Source organism: Balaenoptera ricei, chromosome 15 (assembly GCF_028023285.1).
Source record: "Balaenoptera ricei isolate mBalRic1 chromosome 15, mBalRic1.hap2, whole genome shotgun sequence".
NCBI classification, from domain to species: Eukaryota; Metazoa; Chordata; class Mammalia; order Artiodactyla; family Balaenopteridae; genus Balaenoptera; species Balaenoptera ricei.
Window position 1 is genome coordinate 25,628,735 of NC_082653.1, and position 24,198 is coordinate 25,652,932.

The 24,198-nt window shown below is 47.7% G+C and overlaps 1 protein-coding gene across 2 annotated transcripts; it reads left to right on the forward strand.

The window, feature by feature from the left end:
* Positions 1-1,643: 1,643 nt before the first annotated feature.
* On the forward strand, positions 1,644-23,720 carry PXMP4 (peroxisomal membrane protein 4). Of its 2 annotated transcripts, none has more exons than XM_059895826.1 (4): positions 1,644-1,687; positions 5,927-5,989; positions 9,825-10,023; positions 13,348-23,720. In XM_059895826.1, exons 2-4 carry the CDS (start codon positions 5,964-5,966, stop codon positions 13,609-13,611), a joined length of 489 nt encoding a protein of 162 aa, XP_059751809.1. In that variant the 5' UTR covers positions 1,644-1,687; positions 5,927-5,963; the 3' UTR covers positions 13,612-23,720. The 2 variants fall into 2 exon arrangements, with proteins under 2 accessions (XP_059751809.1, XP_059751808.1); XM_059895825.1 differs by lacking the exon at positions 1,644-1,687 and adding an exon at positions 1,783-1,984.
* The last annotated feature ends 478 nt before the right edge of the window (positions 23,721-24,198 follow it).

The window sequence follows — 24,198 nt, forward strand, 5'->3', positions numbered from 1 at the left end:
AATTCTTGGGCTACTGGGCTCTACTCCCTGGGGCACAAAAGGACTCATCAATGGTCACAACTCCCTAAGAAAGAGCTTTAAAATATTCCCCTTTCCTTTTCCTCCAACTGTTCTGCTCAGTATCAAGGCAACCTTTTCTGAACTCCCTTGGGGCTCGTGGTGTGGAGTGTGCAGCTTCATATCACATTAAACTCGAGGGTGAGACCCTTGGGGTCTCAGCCTAATGTGAGGAGATTCTTCTATTAGACTCCCCACCTTGGACAGGCCCTAGACTTTCACTTCTGTCCCTCTTGCCCTCTGTGGTTGATGAACTGAAACCCACAGGTTCAATATTAGCAAAAGCCCTCATGTCATAAGTAGCTTTGGTGCTCCAATATTCCAATCTTCTTGTTAAATATCTGGTTACCAGCTTTCACCTAATAATTGGCCTGAGCATTCCCCAGGCTTTTAAGCATTTCAGTGTTTTTCAGAGGATATTCTTATATTTTATCTAATGTTGCTATTTTCAGGGGGAAGATTAACTGAATAAATTAGTCCACAATTACCCCCTGCAAAAAGAAAATCCAGTTGTAATGATAAAATAGGCCCAGCATAATTCCTCCTCACTGACCTCTGACCACATCCTCTGACACTGACCCAGGCAATAATGTCACAAATAAATACCAGATGGCCCATGTACCAGGGGACACCCTCACAAATCACAGCCACCACTCAGTGTGTAACTGTTATCCAGGAACAACTCCACACAGTGACATCATACATAAATGTCACCCCTCAATGTTCTGGGAGATAACCCAGAACTGTATTGCTCAGCAAGCCTATGTTGGGCACCAGCCGTGTGCTAAGTACTGGAGTTACAGCAGAAAACAAGACAGACAAGGTTTCTGCCCTCATGGAATTTACCGTCTGGTAGGGGCAGTGGACAATGAACATGTAGCAAATAAATAATTTCAAAGAGTGTAAAGTTCTATGAAGGAAATAAAAGAGGGTAATGAGTCAGAGAGTGGGCAGTGCTACTTTAGATGGGATATCTGGGAAGACCTCTCTGAGGAGGTGGCATTTCAGCTGAAACCTGAAGGTTGAGAAGGAGCCAGCTATGGGAAGAACTTGCGGTGACGCATACGAGGCAGGGAAATCGAAGTGCAAAGGCGCTGAGGCAGGAGCGTCACGCTCGAGGAACAGCAAGGAGGCTAGTTTTGCTGGAGAGGAGTGACCTAGGAGGCAAGTGACGGGAGGAGGGGAGAGTGTGGGAATGAGGTTAGAGAGGGAAGCAGGGGCCAGATCATACAGAGTCTTCTCTTGGCTGGCCGTGGGAAGGAGTTTGGTTTTTAAGAATAAATGGAAACCCAAAGGGTGCCAAGGCATTTATGGTCTGAGAAGATCGCTATGATCAATGTTAACCAATCAGAACTGTCATGTGTAAAGATAAGGCCTGGCTCCCCTCAGTGCCACCATCTCAACTCTAGGGAGGGCAGCTCCTCTTTCAGGAAACTTCCTTCCAAGCTCCCAGGTGACACACCTCTCTCCAAGCCCGAGAGAAACGTGCTTTCTGATTGGACAAATCCAGGAGCATGTTTCTAACCTTCTTTAAGTCGAATCGGGCGGAGCCCACTGTGACTGATTACAAGCTCTCCCTCTCTTCCAATCAGACCGCTATTCGGGAGTGTGCTTGCGTCCCATTCCCCTGGTGAGATGAGTGAGTCCTATGATTGGCTCTCCTTGTATGAGTGACAGCAGACGCATCTTATGGGCGCAAAGACGCGGCTGCGCTGCCCGGCACTGTCCGGCGCTGAGGGTTGAGCAGGAGGAGCCCGGAGCAGTCAGGGCGGCCGTCCTGCTCGGTGCCCGCCGACCCGCGCGCCGCCCGCACTATGGCCGCCCCGCCGCAGCTGCGGACTCTGCTCCTTGCGATCAACGCACTGTTGCGCAAGCGCCGCTACCACGCAGCGTTGTCCATGCTTAAGGGCTTCCGGAACGGGGCTGTGTGAGTCGGGCGGTGGGGCGGGGCAGGGGCTGAAGGACAGATCTGATGGGGTCGGAGAAGCGGGTTCTGGGGCCGGCGCCGCCGCGCTGTGCGCCCCTGAGCAGCCCTAGTGTGTCCCTAGGTCTCTCGGTGTCCAATATCGGCGCAGTGGGCGCTGGATTTTGGGTTCCGAGCGCCTTCTGAGCCGGGGCTCCCACTACGCTCTTTCTGGGTCTTCCGTGCTTTGCAACCTGGACCTCTTGCCTTGACTGCCTCCCATGCAGCCCGTCTCCCTTCATTTGGGCCCAGTTTCCCCTCTTTCGCCGCTGTGTGCCCTTGGGTCTAATGGGAAGCTGGACTCTGGCCTCTAGCCAGCCGGCGGCCCTGCCTCTCTGTGCTCCCTCCATTAAGCTGCGCGTGGGCTTTCATGCCGCTTCTCAATTCTCTTTTGTAAGTCCCTTCTGGCACAGGGGACTCCTGATAAGCCTCAGTCGTGATGTAAATGAAGCTGCAAATATTTGCTGAGCAAATTGAAGACCTGCAGAAGAGGTCTTGGGGTCATTTCCCCTGGCTGGTGCCAGGACGGGAGCTCAGCTTCCTTTAAACTTCATGCATAACAGCTATCATTTATTGAGAGCCTACTGTGCCAGAACTGGGGACGCATCAGAGAACAAACGGAAGATCTGCATGCTCTTGAAGTTGGCATTTTAGTGGCAGCATGGCATGGTTGTGTGGATGTGACCACCTTGGTTTGAATCCTGGTGCCCCTTACCTGCGTGATCTTGAGCAAGTCTTTTAGCCTCTCTAAGCCTCAATTTCTATAAAATGGGGCTGATAATAGTACTTATATACTGTCAGAGGCTTGAGTCAGTATGTGTGAAATGCTTAGCACAGTGCCTGGTATGTATATAACTGTTGGCTGCTGTAATTATTGTTCTGTTCACATGGATGTCTGACTGGCTCACTCCTTCACCTTGTTCAGGCCTCTGATTGTCACCTCCTCAATGAAGCCATCCCTGAACTTCCCACCTCCTTCCCTACTGAATTTTTCTCCATAATATTTACCACCATCTGACACTAAGTAGTTCACTTATGTATCCTGTTTTTCTATTGTCTTTCTCACTGGAAAGTGAGCTTCATGGTGATGCCAAAAATCTTGGCTCTCAGTGCACCAATGCCAAACAGAAACAGACAGAGATTTGGAGGAAAAGAAGAAGCTTTATTCTTTGCCAGGCAAAGGGGAAACACAGCCAGCTAGCACCTCAAGAACTGTGCCCCCCTTCTCTGGGGAATAAGGGCAAGGTTATATAGCTGGGCCTCGTGGTCTGGTAGGTGATAAGGCTCAAAGTAATTAAGGTCTTGCATTTATCTTCTTCTTGCATTATTTCCAAACAGTCACAGCTGGCCTCAGGCAGCCTGGTAATTGAGTCTGTTTGGTAATTGGGTCTGTTGGCCTCTGGGTTGTAGGCCTGCGACCTTCTTTCTGAAATGCAGAGGTTACAAGGGTTGATTTGCTACAAGGGAGTGCAGGGAGTGTAAATACCAGGTGCAGGATGTAATTCACATGTGGGAATCAGAGAGTGTTAGGGGCAGTGTGTAATTAACACAGAGTTAGGGACTGATAGGTACAGGATGTAACTCACATAGTGTCAGAGAATGTTAGAGGTTAGCTTTGTGAAGGACAAATCTAGTTACAGACACTACAGATTAGTAACAGTTAAAATAAAACTAGGATTGATTAACTCTTTCAGGCCTGTTTATGCTGTTTCCCCAGGCTGTTCATTGTTACTTTATTTTCCTTGTCTATCAGAAAAGAAAAGTCTCATTTCTATTTTTGTTGCAACAATGGGGACAGAAAGTTTAATCTATTTTGTTCCTTGCTATATTCCTAGTACCTGGTACACAGCAGGCTCTCAAATATTTACTGAATGAATGAATGTGCAAGGTAGGAATTGCCATTGTCCCCATTTTCTGGATGAGAAGACTGTGGCTCAGAGAGGAAGATTCATCGCTCATGGTCAAGTCACTTAGTCAGGGTCAGAGCCAGGATTCAAACCCAAGGATACCTGATCTCAATGCCAGGCTCTTGGCTTCCATGGGCACCCAGAGTCAGGGAGAAGGTGGTTCCCCCTGGGTCTGGCCAGATCATATCAGTCTTGCTTTGGTGTGATCAGGGTGGGGTGGGTCCTGAGATAACATCAGTGGGCCCAAGCCCATCTGTAAGGACCTGGAGTCAAAGTGGGGAGACTGATGATTAAATTACCATGACAATACCAGATGATCAGGAATGCTTTACAGAGGAGGTGATGGTGCCATTTTGAAGGCTGAGTTGGAATTTGCTGTGGGTGATAAGGGCATCTCAGGCAGAGGGAATGGTTTGAACAAAGGCCTGGAGGTGGAAAAGAATGTGCTGTTTGTCAAGAGAGGCCATCCATTCAGGGAGGCCGACTTGGATGACTGAGAACTGAGACGTATGAACTGTGTAAAATGTAACTCATTTTGATGCTCTACTCCTAAATATATCAATGTGCATCTCTGAAAATAAGAGCATTTTCCTATATGGCTAGATTATCGTAATTACATTTAAGAAATTAATCATAATCCTATAATGTTGACTGCTGTCCAGTTGATAGACAAATTGTTCCAGTTGTCCCCCAAATGTCCTCTATAGCAAGTTTGTCTAGACCAGGATCTTCCAGGATATCACACTGTACCTGCATATCGTTTAAATCCTTTTTAATCCAGAGCATCCCATTTTTCAAGATGCAGAGTGATCCTGTGAGTGGTAGTAAACTCACCTGAGTTTGAGGAGTTTGGGTAGGGGGCCAAGCAGATGTAGGGAGTTGGGGGCATTGTTCTGCTTGTGTCTGTGGTATAAGGAAGGAGCCTTTTAGCCCTGGCCAGCTGGAGGAGGCCGAGGGTCTCTTTATTCAGGGGAAAGATACATGACTTTGAGGAGGTAGGGCAGAGAGCTTGCTGGGGCCAGGATGAGGGCCCTGCCCACAGCTAGGCAGTGAGAAAATAAGCCATTCAGTGTGGCCACCACTACAGTAACACTGCTGTCACTTGATCATATTTTTTATTTGACTTATTTTTTGAAAATTATATAGCATATTCACAAAAGGCATAAAAAGTTAGAACTTTTGAGAAGTTTACACACCTTGCTCTAACCAAGCATAGAGCACATATAGAGCCACCTCGTTCTTGTACAGCTGTGTGGTATTCATTCCACTGACTGCTGGGTCCATTATTTGTTTACCCAGTAGCCCTCTGTGGATGGACACATGTTTGCTCTCAGTCTTCTGCTGTTTCAAGCAAGCCTCACAGATACTCATATGACAACAATATGGGGCTCATGACAGTTGTCTCAAGGAGGCTGCCAAAGATTTTTAGACCTTGTAGCCTGGTAAGATTGGGGCCAGACAGCAGGAGAACTTGGTGGGGCGAGGGGAAGTCCAATAAAGAAGAAAAAGAAAGGCAGAGACACTAATATTGGTTGAATTAGGAACTTTTACATGCGCTATGTCCTTAACTGCCAGAAGCAACTCTGAAATGGAGAATACTTTTAACTGATGGGAGAAGGGAGGCTCAGAGATGTTAAATGATTTATCCAAGTGTATACAGCAAAACAGGGCAGGGCTTTGGCACCAAATATTATTTCCTTTGTACTACCCACTTTGGTTTGGTTTTTTTTATTTTGGCCACACCGCGTGGCATGCGGGGTCTTAGTTCCCACACCAGGGATCGAACCCGCACTGCCTGCATTGGAAGTGAGGAGTCTTAACCACTGGACTGCCAGGGAAGTCCCTGTACTACCCACTTTGAACCCAGATCTAACTTGAAAGCTAGCATTATTTTCCCTCCCAAAATGATGTCAGGATTAGGGATGGGGAGGGGGCACAGGGAGTCAGAAAGAAACTGATTCAGTGGTGCTGTAGTAACTGTTTTCTTTTGTTTCTACAGCTATGGAGTCAAAATCCGGGCCCCTCACGCACTGGTCATGACCTTTCTCTTCCGGAGTGGCAGGTACCCATCCCCTCTGCACACCCTTCAAACTGGGAGAGAATGTGGTCACTCCTCAGTGCCAGGACTGTTGCAGTAGCTTCCTAGCTGGGTCTAACCTGTCTGCACCACCACCTCCTAAAGTACAAGTCTGATTCTATTATCCCATCTCGAAAGTTCCCCTGGCTCCTCACTGTCCTCCAGAGAAGCCCAGCTTCCAGGTGTGGCCTTCAAGGCCCTCTGCAGCCTGACCTCAGGGGCATCCCCCCTACTCCCCCACGTCCACCCTGGGGTGCCCTTGGCACCAAGACTCACTGCCATTCATTCATGTGCCACATGTGGTTCTACCTCCTTACATTTCTCATGCAGTACCCCTCACCAGGAATGCCCTTTCCTCTTCCACCCCACCTTTATTTCCTTCCTAGCAACCCATACCAGTTCTCTGAGGATCTCTTTTTCAGGAAAACTGTTCATGACCTACCTTCTGCCCTTGTTCAGACTTCTTGGCCTTCCTCTGATCTCCCATAACTTCCCTCAAGAAATTTCTCAGAAATCACTTTGTGGTCTAGTTTTTAATGTATGTAGCCTCATCTGGAGCTTATAAGAATCACACATGGGGGACTTCCCTGGTGGCTCAGTGGTTAAGAATCTGCCTTCCAATGCAGGGGACGCAGGTTCAGTCTCTGGTCAGGGAACTAGATCCCACGTGCATGCCGCAACTAAGAGTTTGCATGACACAACTAAGGAGGCTGCAGGCTGTAACTAAGGAGCACATGTACCACAACTAAGGAGCCAGTGAGCTGCAACTAAGTAACCCATGGGCCACAACTAAGGAGCCCGTGAACCGCAACTGAGGAGCACACATGCTGCAACTAAGGAGCCCGCCTGCCACCGCTAAGACCTGGTACAACCGAAAAAAAAAAAAAGAATCACACGTGGACACCCTATTACTCAAATCCAGCTTGCGAGATTTTTTCTGTTTTTTTTTTTTTTTTTTTTGGGCCATGCTGCACAGCATGCGGGATTTTAGTTCCCCCGCCAGGGATCAAACCTGCGTCCCCTGCAGTGGAAGCGCGGAATCCTAACCACTGGACCACCAGGGAAGTCCCTGTAAGATCTTTTCTTTATGTATTTTTCCTTTTTATTTATTTATTCATTTTTATTTATTTATTATTTTTGGCTGTGTTGGGTCTTCGTTGCTGCGCACGGGCTTTCTCTAGTTGAGGCGAGTGGGGGCTACTCTTCATTGCAGCGCGCGGGCTTCTCATCACAGTGGCTTTTCTTGTTGCAGGGTACGGGCTCTAGAGCGGGCGGGCTTCAGTAGATGCAGCGCATGGGCTCAGTAGTTGTGGCTCGTGGACTCTGGAGCACAGGCTTAGTAGTTGTGGCGCACGGGCTTAGTTGCTTCGCGGCATGTGGGATCTTCCCGGACCAGGGCTCGAACCTGTGTCCCCTGCATTGGCAGGCGGATTCTTAACCACTGCGTCACCAGGGAAGCCCTGTATTTTTCCTTTTTTAAATTTATTTTTGTTTTAGTTTTTGCCCTCCGAATCATTTTTTTAAATTGAACTCATTCATTCATTCAGTAAATATTTATTGAGCATGTGCCAGACACTCAAAGATTATTATTATTATTTTTTAATAAATTTATTTATTTTATTTATTTATTTTTGGCTGCACTGGATCTTCGTTGCTGCACGTGGGCTTTCTCTAGCTGTGGCAAGCAGGGGCTACTCTTCGTTGCAGTGCACAGGCTTCTCATTGCGGTGGCTTCTCTTGTGGCGGAGCGCGGGCTCTAGGACGCCCAGGCTTCAGTAGTTTTGGCGTGCTGGCTCAGTAGTTGTGGCTCGCGGTCTCTAGAGCACAGGTTTGGTAGTTGTGGCGCACGGGCTTAGTTGCTCTGCAGCATGTGGGATCTTCCCGGACCAGGGCTGGAACCCGTGTCCCCTGCATTGGCAGGCAGATTCTCAACCACTGCGCCACCAGGGAAGCCCCCAGACACTGTTTTTAGGTGCTGGAGATACAGCAGTGAAAAAAAACAGAGAATGATCACTTCCCTTGTAAAGCTTGCATTCTAGCAAGGAGTAGCAGAAAATAAACATAATAAGGAAAGTATATGGTATGTTAGAAAATTGTATGGGCTGTGGGAAAGAAATATTAGAGCAGGGAAAGAGGGAAAGGGGATCCAGAGTGCTGGAGGAGGGGCAGGCTGCAGAACTAAATAGGGAAGGCCTCAGTGAGAAAGTGACATTCAAGTAAAGACTTGAAGGAGATGGAAGAGTTGGCCAAGTGGGTATCAAGGGAAAGAGTGTTTCAGGCCAAGGGAACAGCCAGTGCAAGGGTCCTGAGGTGGGATCATGCCTGGTGAGTTTGAGGAGGCTGCAGCAGAGGGATTGCAGGGGAGAAAACAAAGAGAGGAAGGTCACAGGGGTAACCTAGGCCCATCCTGTCCAGCTTTAGGTCATAGAGAGGAGTTTGGCTTTTCCTTTAAGGGAAACAGGAAATTGTTTTAAGAATTTGTATAGGGACATGCCACTATTTGACTTATCTTTTAATAGTGAGAGAGTGAAGAGTTTGCTGCTAGGGGTCAAGGGCAGAAGTAGGTGTAAAGTAGGAGGCTGTGGCAATAATCCAGTTGAGTAACTGTGGTGGCCCAGACCTTGACGGTGGCAGTGGAGGTGAGAGGTGTTCAGATTCTAGAAACATTTTGAAGGGAGGATTAGTGCCAACACTTGACAAGTGGGAAATCCAGCTTGCCTTAGAACTGTCAGTGCTGGGCCCATGTTCCTATGGGGTGAGAGCCAGCTGACTCCTGGCTCTCTCCACTCACCTGGCAGACTTCCACACGTCCCAGAAGACACACTTCAAGGTCCTTCTCCAGCCTTGAGGGCCCTTGCGTTTGCCTGCCCTGAACTGATCTCCCAGAATACAGTCTGCTCCTCTCCCTGGTTCTCCTCACTGCCCCCTAGTGATTTTTTAAAGATAAATCAAATCATCTGTCCTACTTAAATGTTCGCTTCTCTCAGGATAAAGACAAAACTTAGCATAGCCCCGCCCCTCCCCCACAGCTTTTGCCCCGCATATTTTCTGCTCAGGCCTTAATGGTTTCTCTCTGTTCCTTTACTCCCCATTCTCTGTCCCTCCTCGGGACCTTTGCACGTGCTGATCCACCCCCTGGGATGCAACTCCTCTCCCCTCCTGACCTCACTGACTCCTCATTCTTCACACCCCAGGATCATGTCTTGTCAAGGTCAAAGTTTGACCTTTGTGTTGTGTTTATTCATTTCATAATTCCCTCTCCCATTAGATCATAAACCTCATGAAGGCAGCAAGCAGATCTCTTTTTTCTCAGACTTGTATCCCCAGATCCAGCACATAGTACATACTCACTCGCTCATTCATTTCTTCACATATTCACTCCAAAAAAAATATTTATTGAGCACCTACTATGTGCCAGGCCTTGTACTGGGGGCTGAGGATGAACAAGCCAGATGTAGACACCACTCTCTGGTAGCTTCCATTGGGATGGGGTGGGAGTGGTGGGAGATAATAAGCAAGTATATAAATGTCAGGTGGTGATAAGAGCTATGAAAGAAAAGAAAAGTTGGGTAAGGGAACAGAATACGATGGGCGTTCTTTTATGTAGAGTGGTCAGGGAAGACCTCTCGGAGGAAGTGGCTTGGAGTCAAGGCCGGAATCGAGTGAGGGAGCAGCCCCAAGGAGATGGAGCCTAGAGGCCTGGGGTTGAATGAGCATCAGCCCATGAGCTCCTTGCCTGGGTCAGTTTTGTGTGCCAGGTGGGTGAGTGCCCTGGGGGCGGCTGGGCCTGCACTCATGGCGGCTCCCTGTGTTTGTGCAGCCTCCGGGAGAAGCTGTGGGCTATCCTGCAGGCCACGTACACTCACTCCCGGAACCTGGCCAGCTTTGTGTTCACTTACAAGGGTCTCTGCGCCCTGCAGTCCCACCTCCAGGGCGAGACCTACCAGGTGCACTCATTCGTGGCTGCCTTCCTTGGGGGCGTCCTGGTGTTTGGAAACAACAATAACATCAACAGCCAGGTAAAGGCCCTCTGCTGGATGTGGGTTGGGGAGAGGGGTGGAGGTGGAGCATGGGACAGGATTCAGGTATAGAGTTGGGGATGGGAGTCAAAGAAGACAAGCTCTTGGTTCCCTTCCATGTCCGAGGGTCTGTGGTTCACCAGTCCCTGTGTGACCTTGGGAAGGTCACTTCCCCCTCAGTTTCCCGCTCTGTTAACCAGGTGCCTTGTTGGAATTCCATGATTTCCAAAATCAATGTGTGTGCAGCTCTCTGGGGCAAAGATTTGAAAAAACAAAACAAAAGAAAACAAAAACACAAAACACCACTCTGCAGTGAAGTGAGAAAAAAACATGACCCTGGAGTAAGATTTTCATAAAACAAAACTTAATACATTCAAAGAATTGTCTCTGGTTCTGTAACTTGCCCTTTTTTCTGGGTTAAAGTTCTGTTTTTTAATGAGGTGATGAAACTGAATGCTAATCGTTGCTGCTGCTCCTGTTTTAGCATCCTTCTTGGGCAATACGAAAGTTGGCAGTCTTTCCAATTTGCCTCCCTCAAATTTCTTAAATTATAAAAATAATATTTTATTTTCACATTTTAAATAATGCAAACTAAGCACCCCCTATGTGCCTGGCACATTTCTGGGTGCTTAGGATACATCATGATAAAATTAGAAAATAAACTGGAAAGAAAGTTCCTGTCCCCCACCAACTGTCCAGCCACTGTCCAGAGATAGTCACTTTTTTAAAATTAATTTTTATTGGAGTATAGTTGATTTACAATGTTGTGTTAGTTTCTGCTGCACAGCAAAGTGTATCAGTTATACATACACATATAGACAATCACTTTAACTGTGTATTGTGTAGCCTTTCAGAACTTGTCTGTGCTTGTGTCAGTGTACATAGTAGGAGTTTTCCACCAATTGAGATCATACTACGTTTTTTTTCATGTAACAGTCAGTGTATCTTGGAGGCCTCTCTTGTCAGTCCCTTATCCTTTATAACATCAGTAGAGCCCTCGGCTGATGGGATGGACCAGCCTTGATTTCACAGTCTCCTCTGGATGGACATTTAGGGGCTCTTAACCTTTGGCCATCACACACACACACTGCAGTCTACATCTTTGTTCAGACATCTTCCTGTACTTATGTTAGTCTGTCCGTAAGTTCCTAGACATGGAACTGTGGAATCTAAGGATATGAGCGTTTTGTATTTGGGGAAAGTTTCCCCAATTTTGTTTTTTTGATAGAAATTTCACTTGTCTGTGAACTTCCAAAGTCTAGGAATCCTGGACACACCCATCTCCTTCCCTCTCCCCTCCTTTCCCTGACCCCTGGCAACAGCTGCTCTGACCTCCATTTCAAAAATGTTGTCATTTCAAAAATGTTATATGATAGACATTTCTCCAGAGAAGACATACGGATGGCCAACAGGCACATGAAAAGATGCTCCACATCGCTAATTATTAGAGAAATGCAAATCAAAACTATAGTGAGGTATCACTTCACACCAGTCAGAATGGCCATCATCAAAAAGTCTACAAATAACAAATGCTGGAGAGGGTGTGGAGAGAAGGGAACCTTCCTACACTGTTGGTGGGAATGTAAATTGGTGCAGCCACTATGGAGAACAGTATGGAGTTTCCTTAAAAAACTAAAAATAGAATTACCATATGATCCAGCAATCCCACTCCTGGGTGTATATCTGGAAAAGACGAAAACTCTAATTTGAAAAGATACATTCACCCCAGTGTTCATAGCAGTACTGTTTGTAAGACATGGAAGCAACCTAAATGTCTGTTGACAGATGAATGGATAAAGAAGATGTGGTATATATACATACAATGGAATATTACTCAACCATAAAAAAGAACGAAATAATGCCATTTGCAGCAAAATGGATGGACCTAGAGATTATCATACTAAGTGAAATAAGTCAGACAGAGAAAGGCAAATACCATATGATGTCGCTTACATGTGGAATCTAAAAAAATGATACAAATGAACTTATTTACAAAACAGAAACAGACTCAGAGACATAGAAAACAAACTTATGGTTGCCAAAGGGGAAGGGGTGGAGGAGGCATAAATTAGGAGTTTGGGATTAACAGATACACACTACTGTGTATAAAGTAGATAAACAACAAGGACCTACTGTATAGCACAGGGAACTCTATTCAATATCTTGTAATGACCTTTAATGGAAAAGAATCTGAAAAAGAATATATATACATATATATGTATATGTGTGTGTGTATAGCTGAATCACTTTGCTGTACACCTGAAACAAACACAACATTGTAAATCAACTATACTTCAATTTAAAAAGATGTTATATAAATGGAGTCATTGTATGTAACCTTTGAGGATTGGCTTTTTTCACTCAGCATCATTTCCTGGCAATTCATCCAAGTTATTGTATGTATTAGCTGTTCATTCCTTTTCATTGCCGAGTAGTGTTCCATGGTATGGATATACCTGTTGAAGAACATCTGGGTTGTTTCCAGTCTTTGGCTATTAGGCATGCAGCTACTCAGAACATTCTTGTACATGTTTTTGGTGAGCATAAGTTTTCACTTCTGGGGTAAACACCCAAGAGTGCAATTGCTGGGTCATATGGTACATACATACTTAGTTTCATAAGAAACTGCTGAAGCATTTCCAGAGTGATTGTACTGTTTTACATTCCTATCAGGAATATATGCGTGATCCAGTTTCTTCACATCCTAGCTGGCATGTGGTTTATTACATTTCAAATTTTAGACATTTTGATAGGTGTATAGTGCTATCTCATTGTGGTTTTAATTTGCATGTCCCTGATGCCTAGTGAAGTTGAACCTTTTTACATGTGCCTATTTTCCTTCTGTGTAACCTCTTCAGTGAAATAACTGTTTGTGTCTTTTGTCCATTTTCTAACTGGATTGTTTCTTCACTGTTGAGCTTTGAGAGTTTCTAAAAATATATTCCAGATACTAGTTTTTGTCAGATATGTGTTTGTAAATATTTTCTCCCAGTCAAGCTTTTCTTTTCTACCTCTTCACATGGGCTTTCACAGTGGAAAAATTCTGAGTTTTGATGAAATCCAGTTTATTAATTTTTTTCTTTTATGGATTGCGTTTTTTGTTGTCGAGCTACCTTTTAGTTTCGAGCCATGGAAATATATTCATTTTTCAGATTTTTTAATGAAAAAGAATAATAAATTAAAGCCATCAACTGTCACATTGAAATGCCTGCTACGTAACTGTTTCAAGTCACCCGGCGCGCAGGTGGCGCCCCAGGGTGGCAGAAGGTTCCCGGTGGCTGGGCCCACCTGTAACCCCCACCTCCCTGTCATTCCCTCCCTCAGATCAATATGTACCTGATGTCACGCCTCCTGTTTGCCCTGTGCCGCCTGGGCGTGGGGAAGGGCTACATCCCTGAGCCCAGGTGGGACCCGTTCCCGTTGTTCACCGGGCTACTGTGGGGGCTGGTCCTGTGGCTCTTCGAGTACCACCGGCCCACGCTGCAGCCCTCTCTGCAGTCCTCCATGACCTACCTGTACGAGGACAGCAACGTGTGGCATGACCTCTCGGACTTCCTCATCTACAGCAAGAGGCGCCCCTCCGAGTAACTAGGCCCCAAGGTGCTCATGGAGGCTCCCGCACCCAAGTCACCTCCGGCGGGCTCAGCTCGAGATTGGCTCCATCAGCGAATCATCCCAGGGGATCCAGCCTTTTCAAGACCCGGGGTGCGAATCATCCCAGGGGATCCGGCCTTTTCAAGACCCGGGGTCTCAGACTCTTTTATTAGCCCAGGGTTCCATTTGCCGAAGTGAAAGCACTGATTTTCAGACCCCATTAGGTACTCTTGAATGGTGGAATGAGCCGCCAGATCAGGCTGAGGAGCCTTGGGCGCGGTGACAGCTGTGCCGCTGACTCTGTGAGACCAGGGAAAGTCACACCCCACCCTGAGCCTCAGAGGTCATCGCACTCAGAGGAGGGCCCTGAAGTCTCTTTCTGGTGGGTATGTTTTCCGACCGTTCTTCTGGAACAGAGGGCTCCTGGCTGGTGGGCAGTGGGTTGCAAATGCGTTTTTAGAAAATATTCAGTTCCTCGTCTTAGGTATTCTACTGGAGAAGCTCTAGCGTTTCCACTGTCCAATAGAAACACGATGTGAGTCATAGACGTGATTGAAATTTTTTTAGTAGCCACATTTTTTAAAAAGTGGAGGAAATTCCCTGGCGGTCCAGTGGTTAGGACTCCGAGCTTTCACTGCCGAGGGCACGGGTTCAATCCCTGGTTGGGGAACTAAGATCCCACAAGTCGTGGGGTGTGGCCAAAAAAAAAAAAAGTGGGGAGGAAAGAAGCAGGTGAGATAAACCTTAATCATATCTTTTAACCCAGTATTTCTAAAATATTATCATTTTAACATGTAATAAATATAAAAGTTACTGAGATATTTTACATTCTTTTTTCTTGTAGTAAGTCATCAAAATCAGGTGTGTGTTTTACACTTACAGCATTTCTCAATTTCAAACAGCCGCATTTCAAGTGCTTATTAGTAGCCACATGTGGCTACTGGCTACTGTTTTGGATAGCACAGATATAGTATACCCTCGCAGAAAATTCTAGTGGACAGTGCAGATATAGAGCTAGAAGACGTGGGTTTGAGTCCCCACTCCACCACTGTGTAACCTTGGGGAAGGTTCTTCTCAGAGGCTCAGTTTCTAGTAAAATGAGGATAATCATAGTAATACCTGGTGTCCACATTGGACTTGTGTAACTACAGCGGCTGCTTCTACTAATTACATCCATGTAGTGAGCTCCTACTTCCTCTTGGGTGCTTTGCACTAATTATTTTTAATCCATTCAAAGACCTTGCAGGTATGTATTTGGATCTCCATTTCACAGATGTGGAAACTGAGAATCAGAGAAGAGAAGTAACTTGCCCAAGGTAATACAACTAATAGTATGACAGCCAAACCAGGGTTTGAACCCAGATCTATGTGATTTCAAAGCTCATGTTTTTTTCAGTGCCTTACTTTAAATTTAGAAACCTAAACTATGCTATGCAAATGTTAGCTAGTTATAGGGGTGCAAACTCAAATGCCTATAGGGGCCTGGCAAGTGGCATAAATGATAATGTTCTGGGTGCTATGCATTTGGGAGTGACAGGGACGTGGGGAACTGGAGACTCGTGTGCCAGACTGATTTTTGAAAACCACCAAGCTGGACAGATCAAACAGGTCTCCAGGAGATTTGGTCCATGGACAACCAATTTGAATAGGCATACTTTAATCTCTTTTTATATTTTGAAAATTACGGACTTCCCTGGTGGCTCAGTGGTTAAGAATCCGCCTGCCAATGCAGGGGACACAGGTTCGAGCCCTGGTCCAGGAAGATCCCACATGCAGCAGAGCAGCTAAGCCCGTGCACCACAACTACTGAGCCTGTGCTCTAGAGCCCGTGAGCCACAGCTACCGAGCCCAGGCGCCACAACTACTGAAGCCCACGTGCCTAGAGCCCCTGCTCCGCAACAAGAGAAGCCACCGCCATGAGAAGTCCACGCACCGCAACTAGAGAAGGCCCTCGTGCAGCAATGAAGACCCAACGCAGCCAAAAATTAATTAATTAATTTTAAAAAAAGAAAAAAGAAAATCACTAGTAGAAATATCCACATGAGTCACTGACCTTATTAAAATGCAGATTCTGATTCAGTGGGGTCGGGGTGGGGCCTGAGATTTCTGTATTTCTCACAGGCTCCTGGATGATTCCTGCTGCTGCTGTTCTGAGCTACACCTTGCATAACAAGGTGGTAGGGAATGATATGGGGCCAACCAGTAGCCCATGTGACAAAGGAAGAAACTAAGTCACAGAGCTGTTAGGTCATCGAGGTGGGATTCGGTCTGATTCTAACTGCGTGTTCTCAGGCACAGTGTTGTACTGAAGGCCTGGAGGAGGGGATCTTGAAGTTTCTCTAGTTCACTCCGTGGAGGCTGAATGAGATCCCAAGGTTATGTATGGGGAGGGGAAAGGGTGGCCATCAGCAAGTGGGCTTTGTCGCAGATGCTGCGGTGCCCCACCCATATCCTGCCTAACTTACCACTTCAGTGCACACAAGCCACCCAACTGCCACCCTGAGTCTTTCTGCCTGAGGGCTCCTCACTTGCTCTTGGCACCTGCTTTGCCAGCCTACAGCAAACCTGCAGTGCTAGAGGATTAACATATCCTGGGAGCAGCCCTCCACCAGTGACTGATGACTACCCCCACTCCTGCACCCCTCACCCAGTTATCACTGGGTGGGATAACTGAGGTGCCTGCTCCACACTGGCTCCCAGAATACCCCAGCAAGACTTGAGCTCTGGCTGCCCACAGTGGTCACTTGTGTGATGACACTTCCTCCTTGTCTCCCTTCCTCATGCCCCTACCAGCGCTTTGAACCACTTCCCACAGAAACCACTTGCACTCAAATCCTTGTCTTGGGGTCTGCGATTAGGGGAACCCAAACTAAAACTGGCCTCTGGTGCAGTGAGTTGAGAGACAGCACAAGTGGTGGTTAAGGACATAAGCTTTGGAACCAGAGTGTCTGGGCTCAGTTCCAGCCTCGCTGGTCCCTTGCAAGTGACTTAACCATTCTGGGCCTCCGTTTTGTCATCTGTAAAATAGGCATTCTAATAGCGCACACCTCATAGGGTGGTCTGGAGGATTAAATGATATGATAGCATATGAAGTAAGCACTCGATAAAGGTTTGCTGTTATTTCCAACATATCAACCAAATGTAAAAGAAAGCATGGCCCTGAGGACTGCAGACACCCTGCTTTTTTAGCCTGTCCTACCCCACCCTCAGCTGAAGGTAAAAGCCTTGGCTGCCTGCCCTCCTGACATCCCCCCACTGCCGCTGGGGGTTGGCCAGCTCCACTACCCACTGTCTCTGCTCTGTAAGAATAGGTTCCCCTCACAGATGGCATCTCTCTGGATCCTGCCAAAGCATCTGGTGCCTCCAACTGCTCACTCCAGGGGGGAGGCGGTGTGGTCCTTGTGCAGGCGCAGAGCCCGGGCTCCTAGGAGGAGTCCCCACTCAGCTCCCTCCTAGCCAAGCCTCCATTTCTGCAAGACCTGGAAAATGGGGATTGCCGGAGAGCTCTTGGCACACAGTACATGCTCCATAAATGCTAGTTCCTGAAACAGCACAGTGTTTTAACGTATTTATTAAGCACCTGCTACATTCCTATGAGGTCTCTTGACAATGCAAAGCTGTAAACAAAATTTTTTATTCAATAATGCATACACATAGTGCAAAACTTAAGTGGTACAAAAAGTGTGTAACAGGGAAGAATCAAGTTCCCCCTGCACCCCAGCTCCACCTACCTGCCTCCACCCCAGCCAGGGGTGCCACCTGTCAGCACTTTCTAGTGCAGCCTTCGTGAGACATTCTCTGCACAACCACCCATCTCTGTCTTATAAGAAACTTGTACATTGCACTGTCATCTCAGGAACCCTTTGACATTTCCTCCTTGTCCTCTGCATGTTTGGTTTCTCTTTGATCAATAATCTGACATGAAAGTGAGTCCTGGACTTCCCTGGCGGTCCAGTGGTTAGGACTCTGTGCTTTCACTGCCAAGGGCATGGGTTCAATCCCTGGTCGGGGAACTAAGATCCTGCAAGCCGCGTGGCCCAAAAAAGAAAAAAGTCAATGTTAGTATCATTAAAAAAAAAAAAAGTGAGTCCTTTGAGCCAATTCCCGCCCCCCACAGCTCCACCCTCCAGTCCCCAAATATCTTGGGCAGATCAGCATGAACCACCCTAGGTGTCCCGAGCCTTGTCGTAGATGATGCCCAACACTCAGGTCCACAGAACTCCAAGTGAAAGGGGAAGCACAACATCGAAGTGAATTTGGGGCCCTTCTGCTGCTCCACTCCCAAATCAGAGGTCATTCAGGGAACCCATGTGAGAGCGATGATTCACAGGCCGAGGCGCCAAGAATCCGCCTCCTGTGATGCTCGCGGCTCCCGCCTTCCACTTCGCAGGCTCCAGAAAGGATCCTGGAGATGGCGTTTCTGTCCACATTGTTCGCTTCTCCCACTCCCTTGAGTGTGTTTTGTGTTTATGAGAATCAGTCTTTAAACCTGACACCCTCCTAAACCAGTGCCCCACCTCCTGGAGCCAACAGTCTGTGACTTCAGATGGGTTGCTTTCTGTGACAAGTTAGAGGGTTTTTATAAAAAGAAATGTTACGTTTTTTCCTCCCCTTGTCTTGTTCCAGATTCATAGGGATGTGGGGTGTCTTCTTTCAGCCTTGAAAAGCATTTTGGGTGAGAGGGTGTTAACTTTAACCAGAGGCCTCCTACAGGACTCACCCTTGGGAGCTGGAGGCTGCAGGGGTCCAGCTGGAGGACAGAGGGAAAGCTGGGCTGTCTTCTGACTACTGCTTTTAGAGAGGGTGCCCTGCTTTCTGTTACAGGCCTGTGTGCTCATGATTTCATAAATAAGACGGGGCCAGGCCGCACTGAAATGCAGGTCGTGGGGTCTCTGTCAGAAACCTTGCTCCCCCTGCTTTTCTGGGCTCCCCCTTCAGCCTCTCCTCGTGGGCTGGACATCAGCTAAGAGAGGGATCAAGGTCAGACCACGTCAGCTCTTTTTTTTGGCCACGCCACGCGGCTTGCAGGATCTTAGTTCCCTGACCAGAGATCGAACCTGGGCCCCTGGCAGTGGAAGCGAGGAGTCCTAACCACTGGACCACCAGGAAATTCCCCACATCAACTCTTTTTTTTTTTATAAATTTATTTATTTTATTTATTTTTGGCTGCGTTGGGTCTTTGTTGCTGCGCGTGGGCTTTCTCTAGTTGCGGCGAGCGGGGGCTGCTCTTCATTGTGTGCGCGGGCTTCTCACTGCAGTGGCTTTTCTTGTTGCGGAGCACGGGCTCTAGGCATGCGGGCTCAGTAGTTATGGCTCACGGGCTCTAGAGCGCAGGCTCAGTAGTTGTGGCACGTGGGGTCAGTAGTTGTGGTGCACGGGCTTAGTTGCTCCGCGACATGTGGGATCTTCCCGGACCAGGGCTCGAATCCGTGTTCCCTGCACTGGCAGGCGGATTCTTAACCACTGCGCCACCAGGGAAGCCCTCAACTCTTTTAAGACACTCCTTTTTAGGGTGTCTTTTTTATGTGGGTCATGAACCCTTTTGGCATCTGGTGAAGCCTATGGACCCTTCTCAAGAATGGTGTTTTTAAAACCCATAAAATAAAATAGGATTACAAAAGACAACAATTATATTGAATATTGAAATAATTATCAAAATATTTTTTAAATTTGTGATTTAATAATGTATGTTCTTTTTCTAAATATTTTTAAATATTTATTTATTACTTACTTTGGCTGCACCAGGTCTTAGTTGCAGCATGCAGGGTCTTTAGTTGTGCCATGCAGACTCTTAGTTGCAGCATGTGGGATCTAGTTCCCAGACCAGGGATCGAACCCGGGCCCCCGGAATTGGGAACACAGAGTCTTACCCACTGGACCACCAGGGAAGTCCCTTGTAATGTGTGTTCTTTTTTAACACATTAGATAACAAGATCTAGTGGCAGGTCGAAAACTACCAAGATTTCACAGGTGCAATAAGCATAAATAGTATCTCAAGATCCCTGCGGCAGCTGTGATATGGAAATCACATAATGATATGGAAGCTGTGATTTCTCTTGGAGGTAAAGTCCCAGGTTGCTGCTAATTGGCCTCTGGTTTGTTGCCTACATTTAAAATTGAAGGAAATGTTACATTTCAATTAGAGACTAGTGAAAATATAGGTGTAATTTTTTTTCCTGTCCAAGTTCATGGAACTTGGGTTCATGGATCACAGATTCAGAACGCCTGCTTGAGAGTGACCCTCCCAGCCTGCCCCTGTGGCAGCTGACATTGTTTACCAAGCCCTGAGCACAGGAATAGTAAAAATAATAGCTAATATTGGGTGAGTTCTTGCTAGGTACTAGGTACCTGGTGATATTGGAGGCTAGGACGGATTGATTGATTTTTGGCTGCACGCGGGCTTTCTCTAGTTGTGGCGAGCGGGGGCTACTCTTTGTTATGGTGCACGAGCTTCTCATTACGGTGGCTTCTCTTGTTGCGGAGCACGGGCTCTAGGCGCACGAACTTCATTTGTTGCAGCATGCGGGCTCAGTAGTTGCGGTGCACAGGCTTAGTTACTCCGCAGCATGTGGGATTTTCCTGGACCAGGGATCAAGCCCGTGTCCCCTGTATTGGCAGGCGGATTCTTAACCACGGCGCCACCAGGGAAGTCCAGGGAGGCTAGGATTTAGCAATGAAAGAAGCCAGTTCCTGCTCACGTGGGGCTTACCGTCCAGGGAGGGAAGACTGACAAATGAATATACAGATGTGGTCATTTCAGAGTGGTAGATGCCAGGAAGTCAGTAGTACAGGCACTGTAATAGAGTGACTTGGGAGGAGAACGGCAGGGTCTGTTTTCCAGGGAAGGCCTCTCTGAGGAGGTGCTGTTTGCTCTGAGACCCAAATGATGAGGAGAGAGCCATGCAAAGATGTAGAGGAAAGGTGTACCCTGCAGAGGATCTGCCAAGTGCACAGGCCCTGAGAGGGGAACAGCTGACAGCATCCCAGGGCCTGGCAGGAGGTCTGCGTGGCTGGGACAGAGTGCCAGGCGGGGGCTCACTGGAGTGTTGGAGATGGAGTCCCGGAGGCTGGTTGGGCCCATCAGGCAGGCTTCGTGGGTCAGAGTGAGGGCTTTGGGTTTTCTTCTAAGTGTGACAGGCAGCCTTTGAGCAGGTTTAAGCAGGAGAGTGATGTGATATGATTTACATTTCGGAAAGATCCTTTGAGCTGTGTGTGGAGAACAGAATGTAGGGGGCCAGGCTGCCAGCAAGGATCCAGTGAGGAAGCCAGGCAGTGGTCCTGGTGAGAGAGCATGGCAGCCTGGACCAGGTTTGGGGGGGGCCGCGGGGTGGAGAGAAGTGGGCACATCTGGGGTGTCATTTGGAGAGCACCTCAGTGGCCCAGGGCTTTTGGGTGGGGGGATGAGAGAGAGGGGTATAGCAAATGACCCCCACCCAGCTGAGAAACAGGCCCTGACCTTGCCCCCCCTCGCCTCCGCAGCCCCCTGCGGCCCTCCACTGCCCCTCTGGGGTCGGCCACCCGCCCACCGGGCCCCTGGCATGCGAGCTTCCCAGCTGGTCCCGATTGTTGTTACTCCCCAGGGAGTCATGGGAACACAGTCCCCCTGCCCCCTCTGCCCCCCTCTTCCCAGACAGGCCCAGGCCCTAACAATGCCCCTCAGCCAGCCAGTGGCCTGGACACAATGCCCCTGTTTCGGTTCATCGCCAGCTCCAGGAGGCCTGCTGGGTTTCCTGGCCTGTTTGGCACATACATAACTCTGGCTTCCAGCAGGGATTTTTTTTGTTGTTGTTTTAAAAAAAAAAAAAAAAAAAAGGGAGAGAGAATATCTCTGGCTCCTGCTCTCTGAATATCTTAATATATGATAAAAAGCCTTTCTCTTCTCATCCTGAGCTCTCCCTACTCCCCTCCCTGACCGCATTTGCCATGTGCCTGTCACCCCGGAGGCCAAATGCAGGTCAGCAGGTGTCAGAGAGAAAACGAGAAAAAGAAAGAAAAGCGGCTCACTCCACCATGGCCAGCCTCAAATGTGCTGGTGAGGCTGGAGGTGATGAGAACAATGAGGGCCTCTGACGGGGCAGGCCCGGCCCTGCGCTCTTCATTCACCTTATCTCCTGACTTCTAAGACGCCATCCAAGATGAGGCACAGTGTTATCTTGAGCCCCTAAGAAAGAAAAGAGCTGCCGACTAAAAATGGACATGCCACTGATTGTGTGATGCCCTTCAATTTCAGAGATGTTAAATATGAAAAAAAAAGTCAGAGAGGGGACTTCCCTGGCGGTCCAGTGGTTAAGACTCTGTGCTTCCATTGCAGGGGGCACGGGTTCGATCCCTGGTCGGGGAACTAAGATTCCTGAATGCTGCATGGTGCAGCCAAAAAAATTTAAAAATTAACTAATTAAAAAAAAAAGTCTGAGGATCAGTGGAATATGGGATTGTCTCATCTACCCACTTCATTGCCCTCCAAATGTACTTTCCTTCTTGCCTTTGAACCTAATAGAGTTTGGGAGGCAGTGCAGGGATTGCTGCTTGAAAACTCTCCTGTTCTGCAGCCTAACAAGAATTTTTTTCTTTTCTCTTTTGGAAAAATCGGGAGGAGATGTAGGCAAGCTGCTCCAGTGATTCATCTTTCATTCTTAGTAACAGCTGACATTTATTGAGGGCTCTCTATGTGCCAGCTACTGCCCTAAGCACTGTAATAACTCAGTTAATGTCCCAACAACCCTATCAGGTAAACACTGTTATCATTATTATTACCATCCCCATTTTACAGATGAAAAAACAGAGCCCCTGTGCTCTAAGGGCTCCCCACCCCCTCACTTCCACGCCGGTCAGGGCAGGCATAGCCACCGTGTCTGGTTTTCTCCCCTCTCCTTGGAAAAGCATAATCTCTCCGCAGAGGCTGGAGTGATGGAGAGAAGGGAAGAGGCACTGGGCGAGCCTTGGAGAGGAGAGGGGTCCCCAGAGCGTGAGCTCATGGAATAATGGGGGCTCGAGGGAAAGGAGGCTCGCCTATCAACCAGAGGCCTATCCACTTCCATTGACCTTGGACCTTCTGGCCCACCCCCACTGAACATATGGACCAGCTAATGGCCGAGGACTTGGCCAAGGCCACACAGCCAGGCAGCTGCTGGCTGGCACTAAGCCCTGTGAACACCCACTTTCCCTACTCTGCCACGTCCATATCTTCTCTTTAGCTACCCACAAAGCAGAGGAGCTGTGCTGCTGCTGTAATGATGTCACTAATAGTAGTTAACATTTATTGGCTGCTTACTCTGTTCCAGGCACAGGCATCAGGGATTGCAAACCCAGGTACCCAGAATGGCAGGGCAAGTAAGGTCACCGAGTGAGGCAAGCCAGGCAGGGACGCTTGTGGCCTGGAGGGTCAAGGCTCTGGCTAAATGGGGGACAGCAACTGCTCAGCACCCTGATGGCCTGCGTGGTATTGCCAGATATTACTGGGTTTTTGTTAAGGCCAGATATTTGAATTTTTATATAGCATTTCCCAATTAAAATTTTTTTAAACTAATTCATAATTCAGGAAAAAAATAATCTGGGTAAATTAAATCATACCTGTGGGCCAGTTTGCAAACTCTGCTTGTCTTGTTTCTCATTCTGTCAAGGAGCCTTTGCCCCTTGTTCCATGGATGAGGCAAGCAAAGGTCTTCAGTGGGGTAAATCACTTACCCATCTGGCCAAGCCACATGGTTGGGGTCTGCCTGACTCCCAAGGCTTGCTCCCATGTTAGACGGCCTCCCGAATGGGTAAGAGGCCTGTGCTCAGACACAGCCAGAACTGGCACAGTGACAGACACAGCCAGAACTGGCACAGTGACGGTTTACTCCAGGGACGGTAAACCGTCAGTCAAACAATTCAGTGTAGTGACAAGGGATCATTCAAGATGAATGTAACGTTGCAGACATAAAACTCCCCACCTCCTTCTGCCAGAACTCAACAATGGATGCTTCTGTGCCCCTTAATAAAATTAAGTCACGACAGAATCATTTCTCCTTATAACGGGATGTTCATGTTTGGAGATTTTTTTTTTAAGCTATGAATGTACGTTTAGGGGAGGTGGTGTATGTGGAATAAATAGCTTTGAATTATTTGTGTCGTTTGTCAAACTTCTTAATGAGCATATTGTGCAGATACATAGAAATAATTCTGACTTTCCCACTGGACTGTGAGCTCCAGGTGTCAGAGATGAGTGTTTTGCTTCCAACTGTCTCCCTAGCACCTGGCACAATATCTGACACATAGTAAGTGCTCAGTAAATATCTGTGGATTGAATGAGTGAGGCTCAGAGGAAGTGAATTGACTTGCCCAAGGTCACACAGACTCGGATTCCGGTTTACATCCACCTGATTTAGAAGCCCATGCTATCACTCTACCATCCTGCCTCTTGGAAAGATGTCTTCAGGTGGAGGATTGTGGGCCCAGGAGCTTCCACTCCTTTGGACTCCTCTGGAGTAAGGAGTTGGTGATGGTGGTGATGGGGGTGAGCACCTATTAATTAAGCCACTATCCACCATAATCCGTTTTGGAAACCACACATTATAATCTTGACAGCCCTGAGCCTGGTTC

What these genes read in the sequence shown, in the direction of transcription:
- PXMP4 (XM_059895825.1), top strand. Translation starts at nt 1,872, where the DNA reads ATGGCCGCCCCGCCGCAGCTGCGGACTCTGCTCCTTGCGATCAACGCA. An exon ending in TTTCTCTTCCGGAGTGGCAG is followed by an intron (nt 5,990 to 9,824) that starts GTACCCATCCCC and finishes GTGTTTGTGCAG; the next exon opens with CCTCCGGGAGAAGCTGTGGG. An exon ending in ACAATAACATCAACAGCCAG is followed by an intron (nt 10,024 to 13,347) that starts GTAAAGGCCCTC and finishes TCCCTCCCTCAG; the next exon opens with ATCAATATGTACCTGATGTC.